Raw genomic sequence first — 17,599 nt, forward strand, 5'->3', positions numbered from 1 at the left:
GTTCGAGCGTACTGAAGTGCATTATCCTCTTATTTAAAGATCGAGGAGGGGCTATTGGTAGTTTTAAGCATTGTATCAAAAAATAAAAAAAAAAAACAACAAAATTTAGGAATTGTGATGCTACACTTATTTGAAAGAAAGTAAATAAAAAAAAAGAAGAAGAAGAAAAGTGCCATAATCTAAAGGCAACAAAAACAAAAGGAGAGAAAGAACAAAAAGAGAAGAGGAAAAAGAAGACAAGAATCTGCATTTTTCACTAAAGATTAAGATTACAGTATTGAAAGTTGTTTAAATTAGGTTTGAACTGAGCTTTGAATTTAAAAATTTTAAAAAGAACTAAAAAGGAAATGAAAAGAAGAGCTAGAATCTCTTTATGAAGGTAACTTGAGTTTGGTTTAAGGATCATTTAAATTTATTATTTAAGTTATGTTTTTTTAATTTAATTATAAAATATACAAGTGTGTTCTGATACTATAGAGTAATTAGATGGAAGTATAATTACTAAAATAATAGTAACACCATTTGTAATTTCGAGGAATTCTTTAGAGTTGTTTGGCTGATGGTGAACTATTACATCGTAATTCCTATAGTATGTCTTGTAGTATGAATTATAATGACATAATTATGTAATTTTAATTTTTTAAAATATGTTAATTATTATAAAATTATCGAAGAAGTAACAAAACGTAAAATTAAATTATAATGTTATTTCAAGAAAGTATCACTTACTAATAAAATTAACATGAAAAATAAATATTTTGTATAATTTTATCTAATTATTCTAGCATTCGCTATTCGTTGGGCTATTCCTCTCTAACATTAAAAATACTTATTGTCATCATCGGGTTGGTCCTTAATTAAGTACAAATAATTAATAATAAATATTATATAATTTAATTAAATATTTAATATCTCAAAATGTATGAGAAATTATTTTTCCCAACAAAGTTTTCAGATTATTTAAATGATATTAACAAAATAAAATATATATCCTACAATTAAAATATGATTATTATTGTATAAGAATAACTTCTAAACTTAAATCATATACGAATGTATATAAAAAATCATAACATAATTGAATTTGAGTATAACCCTAAAAATTATTTAATCAAAGCAACTCAATTATATTAAATTCATTACTACTAACTAATTACAATAATTATCTAAATATATCACACAAATAGAGGTTTCCATGGGCTGGGCTGGGTTTGGGTCAGACCCAATCAAAATCTTAGACCCGTTTGCTAGGCTCGGGTCCAGTCTGGCTCAAAAAATAGACCTAAAATTTTACCCAAGCCCGACCCATATAAAAATGCTAAAACCCGAGCCTGGCTCGGCCTACCCGTATTAAATTTTAATTATATAATTTTTTAAAAAATATAATACATCAAAAATACTAAAAATATTAAAATAAATGTTTCCCAACAAATTAAAAATAAATTAAAAAATATCACTAAGATAGGTGCAACTTAACAAACAAATGTCTCTAAAATAGTAACAAAATTAAAAATAAAACAAGAGTTATTCAATATCCAAACAATAATAACATAATAGTGAAATGGTTGTAAAATAGTAACAAAATAACAAGAAAATAATAGCAAAACAATAAAAAATTTACAAATTTGGGTTGGGTCGAATTTAGTGTCAAAAAACCTTACTTGAAGCCCGACTAACTTTTTAAACAAATTTTAATTTTTTGTTGAATCTATTTTCCGAATCTATTATTTTACCTAAAATTTTCTATTTTTGAACGCTCGAACCATATACAGATCTATGTATAAATAACTACAAAGAATTATGCCGGAAAGTCAATTAAACAACCTTATGTCATAGAATCTTACAAAGATTTTCCATTTATGATTTATTTATTTATTTTTATCATCCAAATTGGTAATGGGAACAGAACTCGAGATTATGTCTTAACAATAAGTATTAAATATATGTTTTAAGTAACAAAATGGAATTTTATCTGTCTTCCCACCATCAAGGATGGAGATTGAGGGCATATGGGATTTTCGCCCCCACTTCTCCATTTTTTTTTTACTTAAAAGTGAATTATTATTATTATTATCATCTTATTTTATATGAAATTTGATCATCCAAAGATGAAATATAAATTCTTATAGTTTTTTTTATTAAGTTAAAAAATAAAATAAATAAATCTCACTAATCAATAAACAAACAACCAATAATAATTGTCGATTGAGTCTTAGTTTGATTGATATGACATTATTGCCAGTACAGGAGGACGTAGGTTCGAGTGCGTTGAAGCGCATTATCCTCTTATTTATGGGTTGGGGATGGGCTATATATAGTTCTAAGCATTATTTTAAAAAAAACAAATATGACTAGAATCTATAATGAGATAGCTAAATTCTAATTGTGCATATTATTCTTTTTGCTTTTCTGCATCTCATCAAACTAAAGCACATGGAACAAATTTTCTTCTTTGGTTCCAAAAAACCTCTTTTCCCATATTGTTGGGAAAATAAATTAAAATGTATGGAGGTTGCTACCATGTTGTCTAGTAGTGCTGAGCCTAATGATCATCGGTTGTGTAGGGAGGCTCGTAAGTACATGAATAAGGAATATAAGGTGATTACTTAACATACCTATAGAGAAGGTAATAAACTCACCGATGGATTAGCTTCAATGGCTTAGGATCAACCGCTACAATGTTCCGTCTGCCACTATCCACCAGATATAATTCGTACCTTTAAGTTACTTATACCAACACAATTCACGTATATATTTGTTGAAATTACAACTTTACAAGTATATCAACAATTATCATCATAATCAATCATTAAAAGTATTGAATTAAATAACGCAGTTAAATAACAGTCATAGCAATGTTGATGATGTTGTCACCACAGGAAAGGCTTGGAGTACTACAAGCAGAGCGAAGGTGGATTAAACTCAACACTGATGGTGCAATTTCAATTTCTAATGGTTTTTGCTTCGATTAGAGGGGTTTTTCAGGATCATTGTGCTAAATGGATTAGTGGATTCACTATGCAGACTGGGGGATGAACTGTGTTCAAGATTGAGGTTAAAACTATTTTAGAAGGTCTAAAGATAACACGGGGTTCTGAATCTCAACAATTAGAGGTGGAGTGTGATAATAACTTGGTAGTTAAATGTGCTGCAAATAGTAAGATGTAGAAGTTGCGTCCGATTCACCAACTATTGGGTCGTCATTGGAGAGTCCGTTTTCGACATATTCTGAGGGACCACAACAAAGTTGCTAACCATATGGCTGAGTAGAAAACTTACTCAAGTCAAACATTAGTCATTTAACTAATATCACTTAGTAGAACAGTGTTATCTTACCCAAACATAATTCAAACGTGAACTATGAAGGGTTTTAAAGCATCAGTCATATCATTAAACCAAGAGCTCATTATTACGAGATAACTTTTATAAAAAGAAAAGTATAGGAAGAGCACTTTCAAGTAGGAAATCCCTTAAAAAGCAGCAATATTCCCTAACTATGGCAATTAAAGTTGTAAAGTTGAAGTTCCTTTTGTGATGCTAAAGTAACAACATCTTTATGGTCTAAAGCTTGGATATTGTTGTTTCTTTGTTTATATAATACAGAAGTGTGTCTTCTTTTAGGTTTCTGATCCCGCCGATACTTTTCAATGTTGGGAATGTTAGGTTGTAAATACTAAACTCAAATTAAAAAGCAAAAGAGAAAAGAAAAGCTCAAACACTCATCAAAAGAAGTGATCTTTATTTTCTCATTATAATTTCATTTTATGGAAGAAGATGCTTCTTTTATTTTAAAGTATGATCGCTACTTTGCATAGCTCTCACGCCATGAATCTCTCTCTTTTTCCAACTATTTTCATATGTATTTTATAAGAAAAAATAATATGTATATGAAAAGCTGGGAGTGATTGGTAAGGGTGAAGTCAGAAAATTTTTAGGGTTAAGATTAAATTGTAATTTTACGATAGTAAAATGTAATTTCTTATATCTTTATAAATTTTAAAGGATGAAATCAAATTTTATAATTCTTAGGGGTCAAAGTGTAATTTTACCTTTACTAATTTTAAATTTTAAAATTTAAAGGCCTAAATAGAAAATTTTATATTCTAAGAGGATCGGGACCCTTCCAGTCCCCTTAATCGGTATTAATTATTGATTATGAAAATTATAATTTATTTATATGTATCAAACGCATGACATTGGGACTGCACCTCTAAAACGGATAAATATTTATCATCTGTAGATCATATTTATTCATTCTCTTGATATGATATGACAAGCGGTATCTATAAGGAGAAGATATCAATAGATTGATTAGAGTTCGAGAAAGTACGGAATTAATATTGGGACAACACATGATATTTGGGGAATAAAAAAAAAGCACCTCTTTTAAGATCCACAAAGATTAGGGGTGAGTTTTCGATCGAATCAAGTTGAATCGAGTGAAAAAATTTGAGTAGATCAGTCTTATTTTATCATCCTAACTTGATTTAAAAAAATTTCAAATTGAGTCGAGTTGAATCAAATTAAGTAAAATTGTTCGAGTTAACTTAAAAAAGTAAATATGTCAAATTAAAATCTTGTTACAATATAACTAATTACATATTAAAATACATAAATTTGAAACAATATATATTTGAAAATTTTTCAAAGCAAAAAAAAATATGATACTTTAATACAATAAACTTGAATAATTAATTAACTTATTTAGGTCCCAAAATTATTGTTTTAGAAAATTTTAATTTTCTTTATATATTCTTTAGAATCTCTTTTTAAATAATTAAATTTTTTTTTGTAATTTTTGTTGAAAGATCAATTTGTTCATTTTTAAAATTGACAGGGATCAAATGGGTATTTACACAAATCTGTTATTCGAATTGTAAAGTTCAACTTGACTCGAACTTGAAACTCGATTTACTTATTTGAGTTGACTTGAATAACTTAATTAACTCAAAATTTAATTTTTTTTCAATTTTTCGAATCAAATCAAATTTTACTCAGTCACATTCTCAGTTATACTCTAACCTAAGATATCCGAATTCCAAATGCACATAATCATCTATAGCTCTTTGCTAACAAAATAAACCATCATAAACCGTGATTATTCCAACGTTGCGACAAACAAACATTTTGAATTGATATAAGTGTGGCATCCATGATAGAAAGGGTGAAGGTTGGGTCAATATATAACTTAATATTTTAAACTATTAGTTAAAATTTATAAAAAAAAATGCAAATTTTAGTATTTCACAAAGCATAAGTAAATGTATGTGGTATTACCATTTTTTTTGGTGAAAACTATTGAATAATTTTTAAATATATATCATATTCAAGTGTCATTATTATTTAATAAAATGTGAATCTTAAATTTATATTCTTATATGAGCAATTATTTAGGAGATAGAGATATAGATGTGACTATTTGGACTAACAGTACATCGGACTAGACCTAAGAAGAATAGATCTTAAAGCCGTTTATGGATTTATTCACTTATGACATTCATAGTGTGACATACCTAAATCCTGAGTAGATGACGAACTATGTATGCGTGACTCGTACACTTTGATGTAAGTAAAACCTTGAGTTTGAATAGATAAGGAACCAAAAGCTAGTGCGTTAAGTGTACGACTTCTGTAGTATGTAGCGTTATCACAACGGTGGAATTTATAACTCAAGACATGAGTAAATGATATCCTCTCATTGGCATTACATGTTTGATGAAAAGTAAACGTGGCCACAGATCATTCATCTTTGTGATGAAGGACGTGATTATTATTTGATAGTAATTGACTTTTCACGAAGTAACATGTAATAGTTACCATAAGACAAAATAAGATCATATTGGGAGAACGAATATAATTATCTTAACCATTAAGTTACCCTCCTCTCTAGATATGGTGACAAAGTGACATATATCAACTTAAAATACTACGAAACCAACTTGGATAAAACTGAATAAAGCACCCACTAAATAGATATGGATTGAAAAATATCTCAAAATCTATTTCCAAAATATTTTTATATAGATTGTATGGGACTCAATGAATGATGTCCAAATGATGATAGAGAAGCTACACATGAGTATGCACCACCAATTGATGACTTTCCTACATTTAAACATTTGTCATAAAATTTTAACTAAATGAGCAGGTGAGTTTTAAGCCTGAAAATATTGAAAAAAGAGAGTCTATAACAGGATCTAAGATACAAAATTATACATAAATAATTATAAGTAACTATTTCTACATTGCTGAATATGTCATTCCAGTCCACCCCAACCCCTTGATAAATGCCTATGCCTTAATTTCACTGTAAACCATGTTAGTTTGATTCTTTCTTTCTATGCCCCTCCAAACACATATATCACACAAAAAGTAAGACACAAATTAAAGCAACAAAAATGAAAGTACAAAAGCAAAAAAAAAAAAAGAGTTTTGCCAACTAGTCCCCTTCTTCTTCTGTTACTGTTCTTTAACACTGAAAATAATTTGCTTATCAACATATTTCAGAATCCCAGTTTCATCATCAATTCTTGAACTGTCTTCTTCACTGTTATCTCCAATGGCAATGTTTAAGTCTAGAGAAACAGATGGGTTCTTTTCCTGCTCCATTTCTGGTTCTTTGATCTCTTCTGGGTCATTACAGTTTGGCCTTTTCCTCGAAGAACAAGCTCTTGACAATGAGCTGAAGCTTTCACAGCTGAAAATGACAATGGCATCCATTACAGGAACTGTAACACCATCTGAAACTGTAACTTTCCCCGTTTCTATTGCATGCTTAATGCTTTTCATAGAACAGTAATCAACCTGTTCCGTATCTTCCATCAAGAACACCCTGTGAGGATTCTCATTCAATGCTTCACCAAATCTTTGAAGAACATAATTGTTACCGCCAGATTCATCTCTTTTCCTTTTGTAATCTTCATTCGAATCCGGTCCGAAATTGCTCGGACTTATGGAAGCAAAGCTGGTTTGTGAACCGAAAATGATTCTTGCTAACTCTCTTGCAATCTTCTGTTTGGCTTCATTGTCGGATCCTAAGAAGAGCAGCCATGTTTCTTCTTTGTGTTCCCTTTGATTTAACCAGTTTTTAGCTTTGTTCATCCCTGACCTGCATTCGAGAATGGTGCTAACAATTTCAGGAATCACATCCTTCTGCCATGGAACCTTTTTCTCCAATGCATTGCATAAAATGTTCATGTTTTCAGCATTAACAACCTTGAATGCATTAAGACCATCGATATCCTCCTCCATCGCCTCACTCGAAGAAGCCGAATTTGGGCTCGAATTCGGATTCGAGAGGAGGTCTGGCTTTGAATCATTTTCGGATATCCAAAACTGGTGCTCTTTAGGTGAACTTTTAGATTCAAAAATGACTGGCCAACTTAGATTAAGAGCTTCTTCTTCACTGTTGCAGGGATCTTTATCAGTTGAAGCACTGCTAAACGAGTTCCATTTCTTGTAAAGATCCTTCACATTCACTGAATCCTGTGAGTAACCAAAAGAAAAATGTGAATCTCAACTTGTTTTAATGATTAATCATGCAAGTGGAACTGTAAGGATAATTAATACCTTATCATGGGAAGGGTTCATTTTGCTTTCTTCTTTGTAGTTTTGCAGCCATGAAGGCAAACTTGAAGTACTTTGAGCTTCCTTCTTGTCAAAGTTGAACAATCTATCCCTAAAGGAACTATGATTCTTATTTGCTTCTACTTCACCAAGTTGCCAACTAATGGAATCTATAGATTCTTTGGTTCTATATTGAGATTGAGAATCACAGCTGGAATAAAGCAACAAAACAGGAAAAAAAAAACATGATTACCATAAGTGGTACATATGTAAAGATGAGAAAAATAAGGTAAAAAACAAACAAAAACAATGGTTTACCTTTCAAGATTAAGACTTAGGCTTAAGCTGTCAGCTGATATTGTAAGAGGATAAAGTTCCCAAATTGACTCAAGAGAAGCTTGGCCTGTTTTACATTTCATATAAGTTCTAAAAGTTGCAATTCCCATAAGGAACAATTTGCCTGTTTCCTTGGTTCCACTCACTAATCTTCTGAGTTCCATGATTATATGTTCCACTGGACTGTAATAGTTTCTTCTTTGTTCACCATAGGTTGACCAAAACTCTGAAACCCATTTGAGATCACCTAAGTATAAGACAACCCCTCTAGCCATATAACTTTTGACAAGACATTTAAGCTCTACAAGTTTCTGTTCCACTTCATGTTTAGCAAGGTTTCTAAGTGACAGAAGTGGGAAACTTATGAACTGAAGGTACCTTAAATCCCCAGAGACTTGGCCTTTCTCAAATTTATCCATTACTCCTCTAATAACACTCTCAGCAATGGCTACTGACTCACCTATAATGACAGTGTTTCCCCTTCTATGAACTATTGTGTTCAAAACATTGGTTACATCTTGGTCATGAGAGTGTGTGTGGGGCATTGAAGGAGACAGGTTAGAAGCAAGAACCTGGGGTTTGGTGTTGTTTTCTTTTGGAGAAGAAGAAATCTCCAGGGAAACTGTTTGTTCAACTTTGGTTTTGACTTGTGTGCTAGAGAAACCAGCTTCCCTCATAACCCTACTAACACTAGGATCATCCAAGATAGAGACTATGAGATGTTCTAATTCTATTTTGAGAGCTAAAATGGGTTGTTGTTGGTTCTCAATGGACCCTCGGCGTTGATGAGCTTGAGCACGTTTAAAAGCAGCAACCAAGGCATTAGAAAGAGAAGGATGATGATGATGGTGATGATGATGGTGAGGACCTAATAAAGGACTAGAAGTAGATGCAGGGAGACGATTAAGTGCTACATTGAAACAAAGCTCTAAAGCTCTAAATTGAAGAGGATGAGAATGAGATTGAAGACAAGCTCTACGAAGAAGACCAGTGGAAGATGCAAGCATGGCACTAGCTACATGAAGAGGAGTGACTTGGGCATGGCCTCGTCGTCGAGCTAGCCCAAGTGCTTGCTTAACCAAGCTAGCAGCCTCAGCTGTTAACGCTTGTTGCACAGTACAAACTCCAGCTCTCATCTTTCTTGTCTTTTAAGGCTACTATGAAATACTGGGAGTTATAAGAAAGAAAAGTCAGACACTTAGAGCTTGAAGGTCGGTGGGTTTCATCAGTATCAGCTATCAAACTAAGACAGCAGTCCTCAAGCTTTATATATATATATATATATATATATATGAGAAGGAGGGAAGTTATTGGAGTTTGATTTGGGGAGATATTATGACAAGTGGAAGTGGGGGTTTATGCTTTTCTTGTTAGTGAGGGAAAATTTTGGTCTTTTGTATGGGAAAGTGGTTTGCATGTGATTTAACTTTGCTCCCTTTTTTTCTTTTTTCCTTTTTTTTCTCTCTCTCTCTCATGATATGTATAAACTATAAAGTTATGTGGATAAATTAAAAGTTGGGAGCTTTAATAGCAAATTTTATTTAGGGTTTAATTATTGATTTCATCCCTCTACTTTATAGAAATTTAAAAAAATTTACTCCTTCTATTTTAACTTGTCATAATTCGATTGTACTTCACGAAAACTAAGAAGATAGTCTAATTGGATAACATTATCGATTTAAATAATTTATATTCAAAGAATTAAGAAAAATTAGTAGTTCAACCATTTATATACGATAAACTAACAAAAAGCAACAGTTCAATTCCATGTATTAACTAACAACTAGACTAACTTCTTAAGTTTTTTTAAAGCGTGAGGACCACCAATTTCAAAAAATTAAAAGTAGAGGGCCCAAATTCTCAATTTTACAAAGTAGAAGGTTGGAATTCAAATTAGACCCATATATTAATTTAACACATTATATATGCTTTATTAAGCACAAAGAATGGAATAAGTACTTTTTATGTCTTTATAAAAATACTAAAATACCAAAATTGAATAATTAGCTCTCAAAACTAGATGATGAGGAAAAGGAAAAGAGAGAGAGAGAGAGAAGTTGGGAAAAAGGAGAAAAAGGGAAATGGAAAAGAAGAGTGGACTGTCTGTCTGTTTGAAGTTTGAAGTTTGAAGGGAATTGGGAAATGTGGATGTTCTTTTTGCTTTCTTTTCCTTTTTATGTGAGTTTTGGATCACAAAATCATGAAATTTGCTTTAATCAAAGGTAGGGATGAAAGGAACAAAAGGTGCAATAAAATATTTCAAAATAATTGGATAAAAATTATTATTTGGAAATTTGGATTTAGCTCATTAAAGCATATATGGGTTCGGTCTTAATTTTAAATTTCAAAGTCTGAGTTTTTCTTTCTGTATTCGATATGTGTATTTAAGGGGTTAACATTCGGTCGAATCAAGTGAAATTATTTTATTTTATCATCCTAATTTTACTTGAATTTTTTCAATTAAGTCGAGTGAAATAAAATTCAAGTCTAATCAAAATTAAACATGTCAAATAAAAATATTATTATATAATAACTAATTTCATGCTAGAGCACATAAATTTGAAACCATATATATTTGAACTTTTCTCAAAGAAAATAATAATAATAAAATAAATTTGAATAATTAATTAGGTCTCAAAATTATTATTTTAGAACATTTTAAATTTTTATAATTTTTAAAAATATAAAATTGAAAACTTTTATAAATATTTTAAAATTGAAAATTATTTTGATTTTTTTTTTGTAATTTTTGCTGGGAAAGACCAATTTGCTTATTTTCAAAGTTGATAGTGACCAAAACGGTATTTACACCAATTTGTTATTCGAATTATTTGAGTTATTTGAATTGTAAAATTCAATTTGACTCGAAATTGAAACTAGAATCGAATTATCTTAGTTGACTTGAATAATTCGAATAACTCGATTTGATTAACTCGAAATTCAAAATTATTTTCGATTTTTTTGAATAGAATCGAATTTTATTCATCCCTAGTCTATTTTATTGTTTATGTTTGAAATTCGTAACTATCACTCTCAATAATGGCATTTTCAATCTGCGTCCCCTTTAAGGATTCAATAATATCCTTATCGAATTAGACTCGATCTACGGATCAAATAGAGAATCGGTTCGTATATATTGACATAGGGGTTTAACTAGCCTATGAGTGAACCACTAAAAATCAAGACAAAGCCAACGGTTGAACCAATTTTATAATTTTAAAGTTTCTTTATTTTTTATTTATTGTTGGACTGACGATCGAACCAGTTGAACCAAGAATTGGTGGTCTGACTATTTCAATTACCAGTCAGGTTATTAAAGCATTGCTAAGCAATATGTTATTCATGTTTAAAATCTATATTATACATAAAATGGTTGACTGAGTTAGTGTCATAAGTCAACCCGACACCAATTCAGTTGTGAAATTGCTAAAACATCCTTGTTTTAAAGGGTAATTATTAAGGGTATTCTTATCTTTTCATACTTTTATATAATCTTCAAATGAAACAATTAAAACATTATTTGAAAATCAAATATAATACCAACAAATTCATATAAAATCTAGTATCACTCCAACAATAATCATTTGTTAAAATTATATATATATTCTAATATAAAATAATTTTATTCACCTTGTAATTGTGATAAAATTTAGTTTTAATAAAAGTAAGTATTACTAAAATTAAAAATAACACTTAGGCAAATTTAACTTAAAAAATAAGGGTCAAATGCACAAAAAAAAATATAAACATTAAAGGACAAATTGATCATTATGCCTATTTTTAAATATATTTAAAATTTTTATCAGTAGTATCTTAGGCTCAAATAACAATATTAGAATAATTTTAAAAATAAGAATAACTAATATTAAATGTTAGCAAAAAGGACATTGCTAAGAAACAATCTGTGCAACTAAATTGGTGCCTAAGATGGTGGGCATTCTTTCAAGCACCAAACAACAAATAGTAAATAAACAGAACACAAGGAAGTTATTTACTCAGTTTAGTTTCCCTATGTCTGTGGAGTTTAGCTCAGTGAAAAATATTCATTATCTTTAACACTTACAACAAATGATCATAATCTATCACACACCCCGTGACAATTTTCCTGACCTTTCAACATTGAAGACTAGATGCTCTCACTATTAAATTCGCCCATTGTGAATTTAGCAAGTAAAACCATAATACAAAAATTTTACTATCAATATGCACTCATATAATAATGTTTTCACTTAGAACAAATTAATTATTCAATTCTCTTTGTACATAAACATATATAGGGCCCTCAATTATATAAAGTTTATTGAGACTTGCTTATATAAGAAGATCTATCACAATCCCTATAAAACAATCACTATATAAGTTGAATACGAAATATTAATAATGAACGAGATAAACAAGAATTCTTGACAACAAAGTCTTTAGTAATTCAATCCAATCCAACTTCCTTGATTCAAAGGATTAGATAAGGGTAATATTATTCAATCCAATCACCAATATAAGATTCCCCAAGTGATATGATGTTCCATAATGGGCTAGATACCATCCATATAATTAAGATAACACAAATAATCAATTCAATAAATTGCCAATACCTTAAATATGAAAATTGTATCGATACAGATTTTGTGAGTAGGGGAATGGGTACTCCATCTAACACGGAATTGTCAATTTCATATTTTCAACCTCCCTCTTTGGTAGTTTGTTGAGCAAAACATACACAAAGTAGGAAATTATAACATTAAGTAACCTTAGCTCCTTCTCAATATATTTCCATTAACTCAATAGACTTAACTCAGGAAATAATTAAGTAAATTAATCATCAATGCTTAGTTGACTTTGCATCAATAATCAACCAACCATAATTATAACTAAGTAAAATAATCAAGTAATGATATAGTGCATGAAACTAAATGAAATTCATAAGCCGAATCAGTTCTCTAACAATTCAAAATTAGTTCACCAGTAGTATCATCATTAAAAGGAAGTAGCAATAACATAAACAAATAAATTGAAAATCCAAACATTGAAAACTTCCTCTCTTAATGCAGCAGCAGAATTTGCCCAACAAAATCTCTCTTTCAATAGTCCTCCTATTAAGAATAGCTTCTAGCATTATCAAACATTTTTAAAGTTGAGACAAAACCAACCTCAATAGCCAAGAGCTGAAGCTCAAGTGGCAGAAGAAGGCAGTGACCAGGAAGAGCAGGTCTTTGCAGTCTCTTACTCAGATGCCAAAGGAAAAGCCATAAAATGATGGATGATAGACAGTGGTTGCACAAACCCCATGACTCCTAATGCTGCTATCTTCAAGAACATTGATAGAAGCTTCAAAACAATGGTGAAAGTTGGCAATAGACACTTCGTCAAAGCAGAAGGCAAAAGAGATGTGTTGATTGACACTCCCACAGGTATTAAACTTGTTTCAAATGTCTTGTTTGTGCTTAAAATTGATAGAAATTTGCTCAATATAGCTTAGTTGCTAGAAAAGGGCTATTCAATAGTGTTCAAAGGCAAAAAATACCTGATTAGTGATCTAAGTGGATCCAAGTTTATGTCAGTTACCATGGCTGATAGAAGCTTTGTAGTAGACTGGAACAAGAGCTCAGACAGTGCCTACACAGTAGTGTTAGATGAATCCAAGCTGTGGTACAAGAGGCTAGGCTATGTTAACTAAAAGTCACTAGCTCAGTTGACCAAAAAGGACCTGGTTGAAAACTTCTCCAAATTAGTTGAGAAAGAAGATGTTTGTGAAGTATGTTAGCTAGGAAAGCAAGCCATATTTCTATTTCCTTTGAACAAGGCCTAGAGAACCTCAAAAAAATTACAGCTAGTCCACATTGATGTGTGTGGCCTTATGAAGACAAAGTCTTTGAATGGCAGTAAGTATTTTATCCTTTTTATTAATGACTGCTCAAGATATTGCTGGATTTACTTCCTAAAGAAAAATTAAAAGTGGCCTCTATATTCTGGAAGTTCAAAGTTGCAGCAAAAACAGAAACAAGTTACAAACTGAAGACATTGAGGATAGATAATGGTACGGAATACACTTCAGCAATGTTTCAAGGCTTTTGTAATGAAGCTGGCATTAAGCACCAGCTCACCAATACCTATACACCTCATCAAAATGGTGTTAGTGAGAGAAAGAATCAAACTCTGATGGATATGGACAGGTGCCTAATGTTTGAAAGGAATTTACCTAAGACACTTTGGGCTGAGGTAGTTAACACTACAGTTTACCTTCAAAACAGGCTACCAACCAAGGTGTTGATCCAAAAACTCCATTTGATGCCTGGTTTGGGTTTAAACCATCACTTGCTCACCTAAAAGTCTTTGGTTGCATTTGTTATACATATGTTCTTGCTGTCAAAAGGGACAAGTTAGCTAAAAAGGCACAACCTGGTATCCTGGTGGGCTACAATAGTGTGAAGAAAGGCTATATGATTTTGGATCTTTCAACCAACAAAGTCTTTGTGAGCAGAGATGTTGTGTTTGGTGAGAAGTCAAGCTCGAACTAGGATAAGAATGAACCAGAATATGGTATTGAAGATCTAATAATAGATCAAACTGAAGCTGATCAAAATGCTCCTGAATTGGACATTGACCATGAGCCAGTCAGGGGAACCAAACCTTTGAGTGAGATATATGAGAGGGCTGAAGTGGCTGCCGTTGAACCAATCTGCTTTGAAGAAGCTAAAGCTCAAAAAAGATGAAAATAGGCCATTTTTGACAAAATGTGCATGATTCATAAGAATCAGACATGGGAGCTAGTTGCAAGACCAGCCAACAGGAAGGTCATAGGAGTGAAATGAGTGTTTCAAGCCAAGCACAATGCTGATGGGACTCTGAACAAGCTGAAGGCACAGCTAGTTGTGAAGGGATTCAATCAAAAGTTTGGCATTGACTACTTTGAGACATTTGCACCAGTGGCCAAACTTGACACAATCAGGTTATTGGTTGCTTTGGCTACACAGAAGTAATGGAAAATTTATCAACTCGATGTAAAGTTTGCTTTCCTTAATGGTTTTCTTAATGAGGAGATCTATATTGAACAGTCTGAAGATTTCAAAGTTGCAAGCAAGGAGGACAATGTGTACAAGCTAAAAAAGGCCTTGTATGGCTTAAAACAGGTACCAAGAGCCTCGTATAACAGAATCGATAACTACCCAACTAGCTTAGGGTTCGAGAGAAGTATCGGTGAACCAACTTTGTATGTGAAGAATAAAGGCAATGAAACACAACTCGTAGTGTCCCTCTATGTTGATGACCTACTGGTAATAGGAGAAAGTTATGAAATGTTAACTGATTTCAAATGCAAAATAGAGAAAAAGTTTGAGATGTCTGATTTGGGACAAATGTCCTATTTTCTTGGCATAGAAGTGTCTCAAACTCAGCAAGTGATCTTCCTAAGTCAGAAGGCATTTATGTTGAAGATTTTGAACAAATTCTCCATGCTGAACTGCAAGGCAACAAGCACACCAGTTGTTGTTGGAGAAAAGCTGTCAAGCCAAGCTGATTTCAAGAAGGTTTGTGAAACAACCTATAGGAGTTTGATTGGATGTCTACTCTATTTGATTGCCACTAGACCAGACATTATTTTTTGTAGTAAGTTTGCTGTCTAGATTCATGCATTACTGTAATGAGAAGCATTTTCAATCTGCCAAAAGAGTTCTCAAGTACATCAAAGGTACACTGAGCTTTTAAATGATGTTCACCAAGGCTGAAAGCATGAAGCTACTTGGATATGCTGATAGTGATTGGGCTGGATCGATAAATGATATGAAGAGTACCTCTAGGTATTTGTTTACCCTTGGTTCAGCTATTTTTTGTTGGAGTTCAAAGAAGCAAACTATTGTTGCTCAATCAACAGTTGAGGTAGAGTATGTAGCAGCTGCTAGTGCTATTAACCAAGCTATTTGGCTAAGAAAAATCATGGCAGATTTGAATCTACACTAAAGGGAAGCAACAAAGATCAAATGTGATAACCAGTCTACTATTTCAATTGCAAAGAATCTAGTATTCCATGGAAGAACAAAATACTTCAAAATTAAGTTTCATTTTGTTAGGGAAATGGAACAAGCTCAAGAGGTGAAACTGATTCATTGCAGTTCTAAGGATCAACTTGATGATATCCTGACAAATCCCCTTAGTGTGTTAAGGTTCGAGCATTTGAGAGTTAAATTGGGAGTTTGCAGTATGCAAGCCAAGGAGGAGTGCTGAAGCTGGCTTCCATTAGCACAAGGAGCAGACCAAGTTGCTGAGCCATGCAGTTGCAACAGAAGCTCATGCTGCTAATTCATTTTGGTTACTTTAAGTGTTTATTTTGTTGCTTAGTTTGGTTTGAACTAATTTTTCAATGTACTTGATGTAATTAGGTAATGTTTGAGTTGATAAATTAGCTTTGCAAAGTGTACAAGTTATGTTTAACAAGTTTCAACGTACTTAGTGGTAGTAGGTGATGTTTAGGTAACCATTTTGTTTCTCTTTGACCAGCTTATATCTGGTATATGTATTGGCATTATGCCATTTTTCAAGTTAATGAAAATTCATAAAAAGAAGTCTTCATTCAACGCTCTCTTAATTCTGTGCTTTCTTTAGTTCATCAAGATCAATTTTGTTTTTTGTTTATTCATTAAGTCATCAAACCTTAAAGCTCAAGCTTCTGCCATTTTTCATTCATCTTTGTTCTTAGTTCCAACAACATTCCCTTAGTGATCACAACCTCAAAATCTAAGGCATTCATCAATCTTAACTTGAGTGATAGGATTTTCTTCAACATTCTTTGACTCGAATTGAGAGGTGTATCATGTCAATCAAACCATGTTTTTATAGATTTGTCTAGGTCTACCCCTTGTTTTGATTCTATCATGAACATCAACAATTATGTCAGCAATTGAGTGATTCTTACTAACTCTTGTTAAAGGTTAAAGTGGCTTATCATTATCAAACTAATCATTGATCTCATCAATAACTAGAACAACTTGACTTTCTGGTCTTGACTATTCTTCAAGCTTAGCAGTGTTAATAAGAGCGGGCACTTCCTCAAGCATCAAATTTAGAGTCTTGTCTTTATCATCATATTTGCACATTTCATGGACTCTAGCATTATCAACCACCACTTTGATTAACTCCATGACCTTCTGAAAACTTTTTGTCAATGTCATGTGCCAAATATGGTTATTTCGCTTATAAATACCCATCCTAGTGGCAAACATCTGTAAATGTCCTGTGTCAAAAATAGTTATTTTGCTTATAAATACCCATCCTAGGCTTTAAGAGAATCTTCTTCATCAATCTTCTGCCTTCATGCTATATACTATTTTCTTCTTCTCTTCCAACAACTTTCAACACTTCACCACCATGTGAACTATCGTCTTTCTCTTTTACCTCTTCTGGTAATCAACAATATTTAAAAAAAAACTTAATTAAATAGATATCATTTGCTTGCATAATTTGAAAAAAAAAGGTTAATATTTCTAATTTAAAAGTAAAACATGGTAAAAACTGTGCTTATTTTTTTATGTAAGCTTACAAATTTCATTTTCTTGCAAAACTTAAGTATTTTGTTAATTTTAACTAAAATTTGAATATAATATAAAATTAAAATTAAAAAGTAATTTTATTTTACTTGCATACAAAGATTTGATCATTTTAGTAATTATTATCTAAGTATAATAAATATACTTATATTATAAGTTAG

General features: G+C 31.6%; 1 protein-coding gene across 1 annotated transcript; it reads right to left on the minus strand.

The window, feature by feature from the left end:
- Positions 1–6,168: 6,168 nt before the first annotated feature.
- On the minus strand, positions 6,169–9,162 carry LOC105783932 (protein SMAX1-LIKE 3). Its single transcript, XM_012609644.1, has 3 exons — positions 7,885–9,162; positions 7,570–7,777; positions 6,169–7,485 (listed from the first exon to the last, which is right to left on the minus strand). The coding sequence occupies exons 1-3, from the start codon at positions 9,036–9,038 to the stop codon at positions 6,460–6,462; spliced, it is 2,388 nt and encodes a 795-aa protein (XP_012465098.1). The 5' UTR covers positions 9,039–9,162; the 3' UTR covers positions 6,169–6,459.
- Positions 9,163–17,599: the final 8,437 nt, after the last annotated feature.

The sequence above is a fragment of the Gossypium raimondii genome, chromosome 13 (genome assembly GCF_025698545.1).
Source record: "Gossypium raimondii isolate GPD5lz chromosome 13, ASM2569854v1, whole genome shotgun sequence".
Taxonomy (NCBI): Eukaryota; Viridiplantae; Streptophyta; class Magnoliopsida; order Malvales; family Malvaceae; genus Gossypium; species Gossypium raimondii.

Coding starts and splice junctions, on each gene's coding strand:
- LOC105783932 (XM_012609644.1), bottom strand. CDS start 9,038: ATGAGAGCTGGAGTTTGTACTGTGCAACAAGCGTTAACAGCTGAGGCT. Junction 7,778..7,884: donor CTAAGTCTTAATCTTGAAAG/GTAAACCATTGT, acceptor GCTTTATTCCAG/CTGTGATTCTCAATCTCAAT. Junction 7,486..7,569: donor TGAACCCTTCCCATGATAAG/GTATTAATTATC, acceptor GGTTACTCACAG/GATTCAGTGAATGTGAAGGA.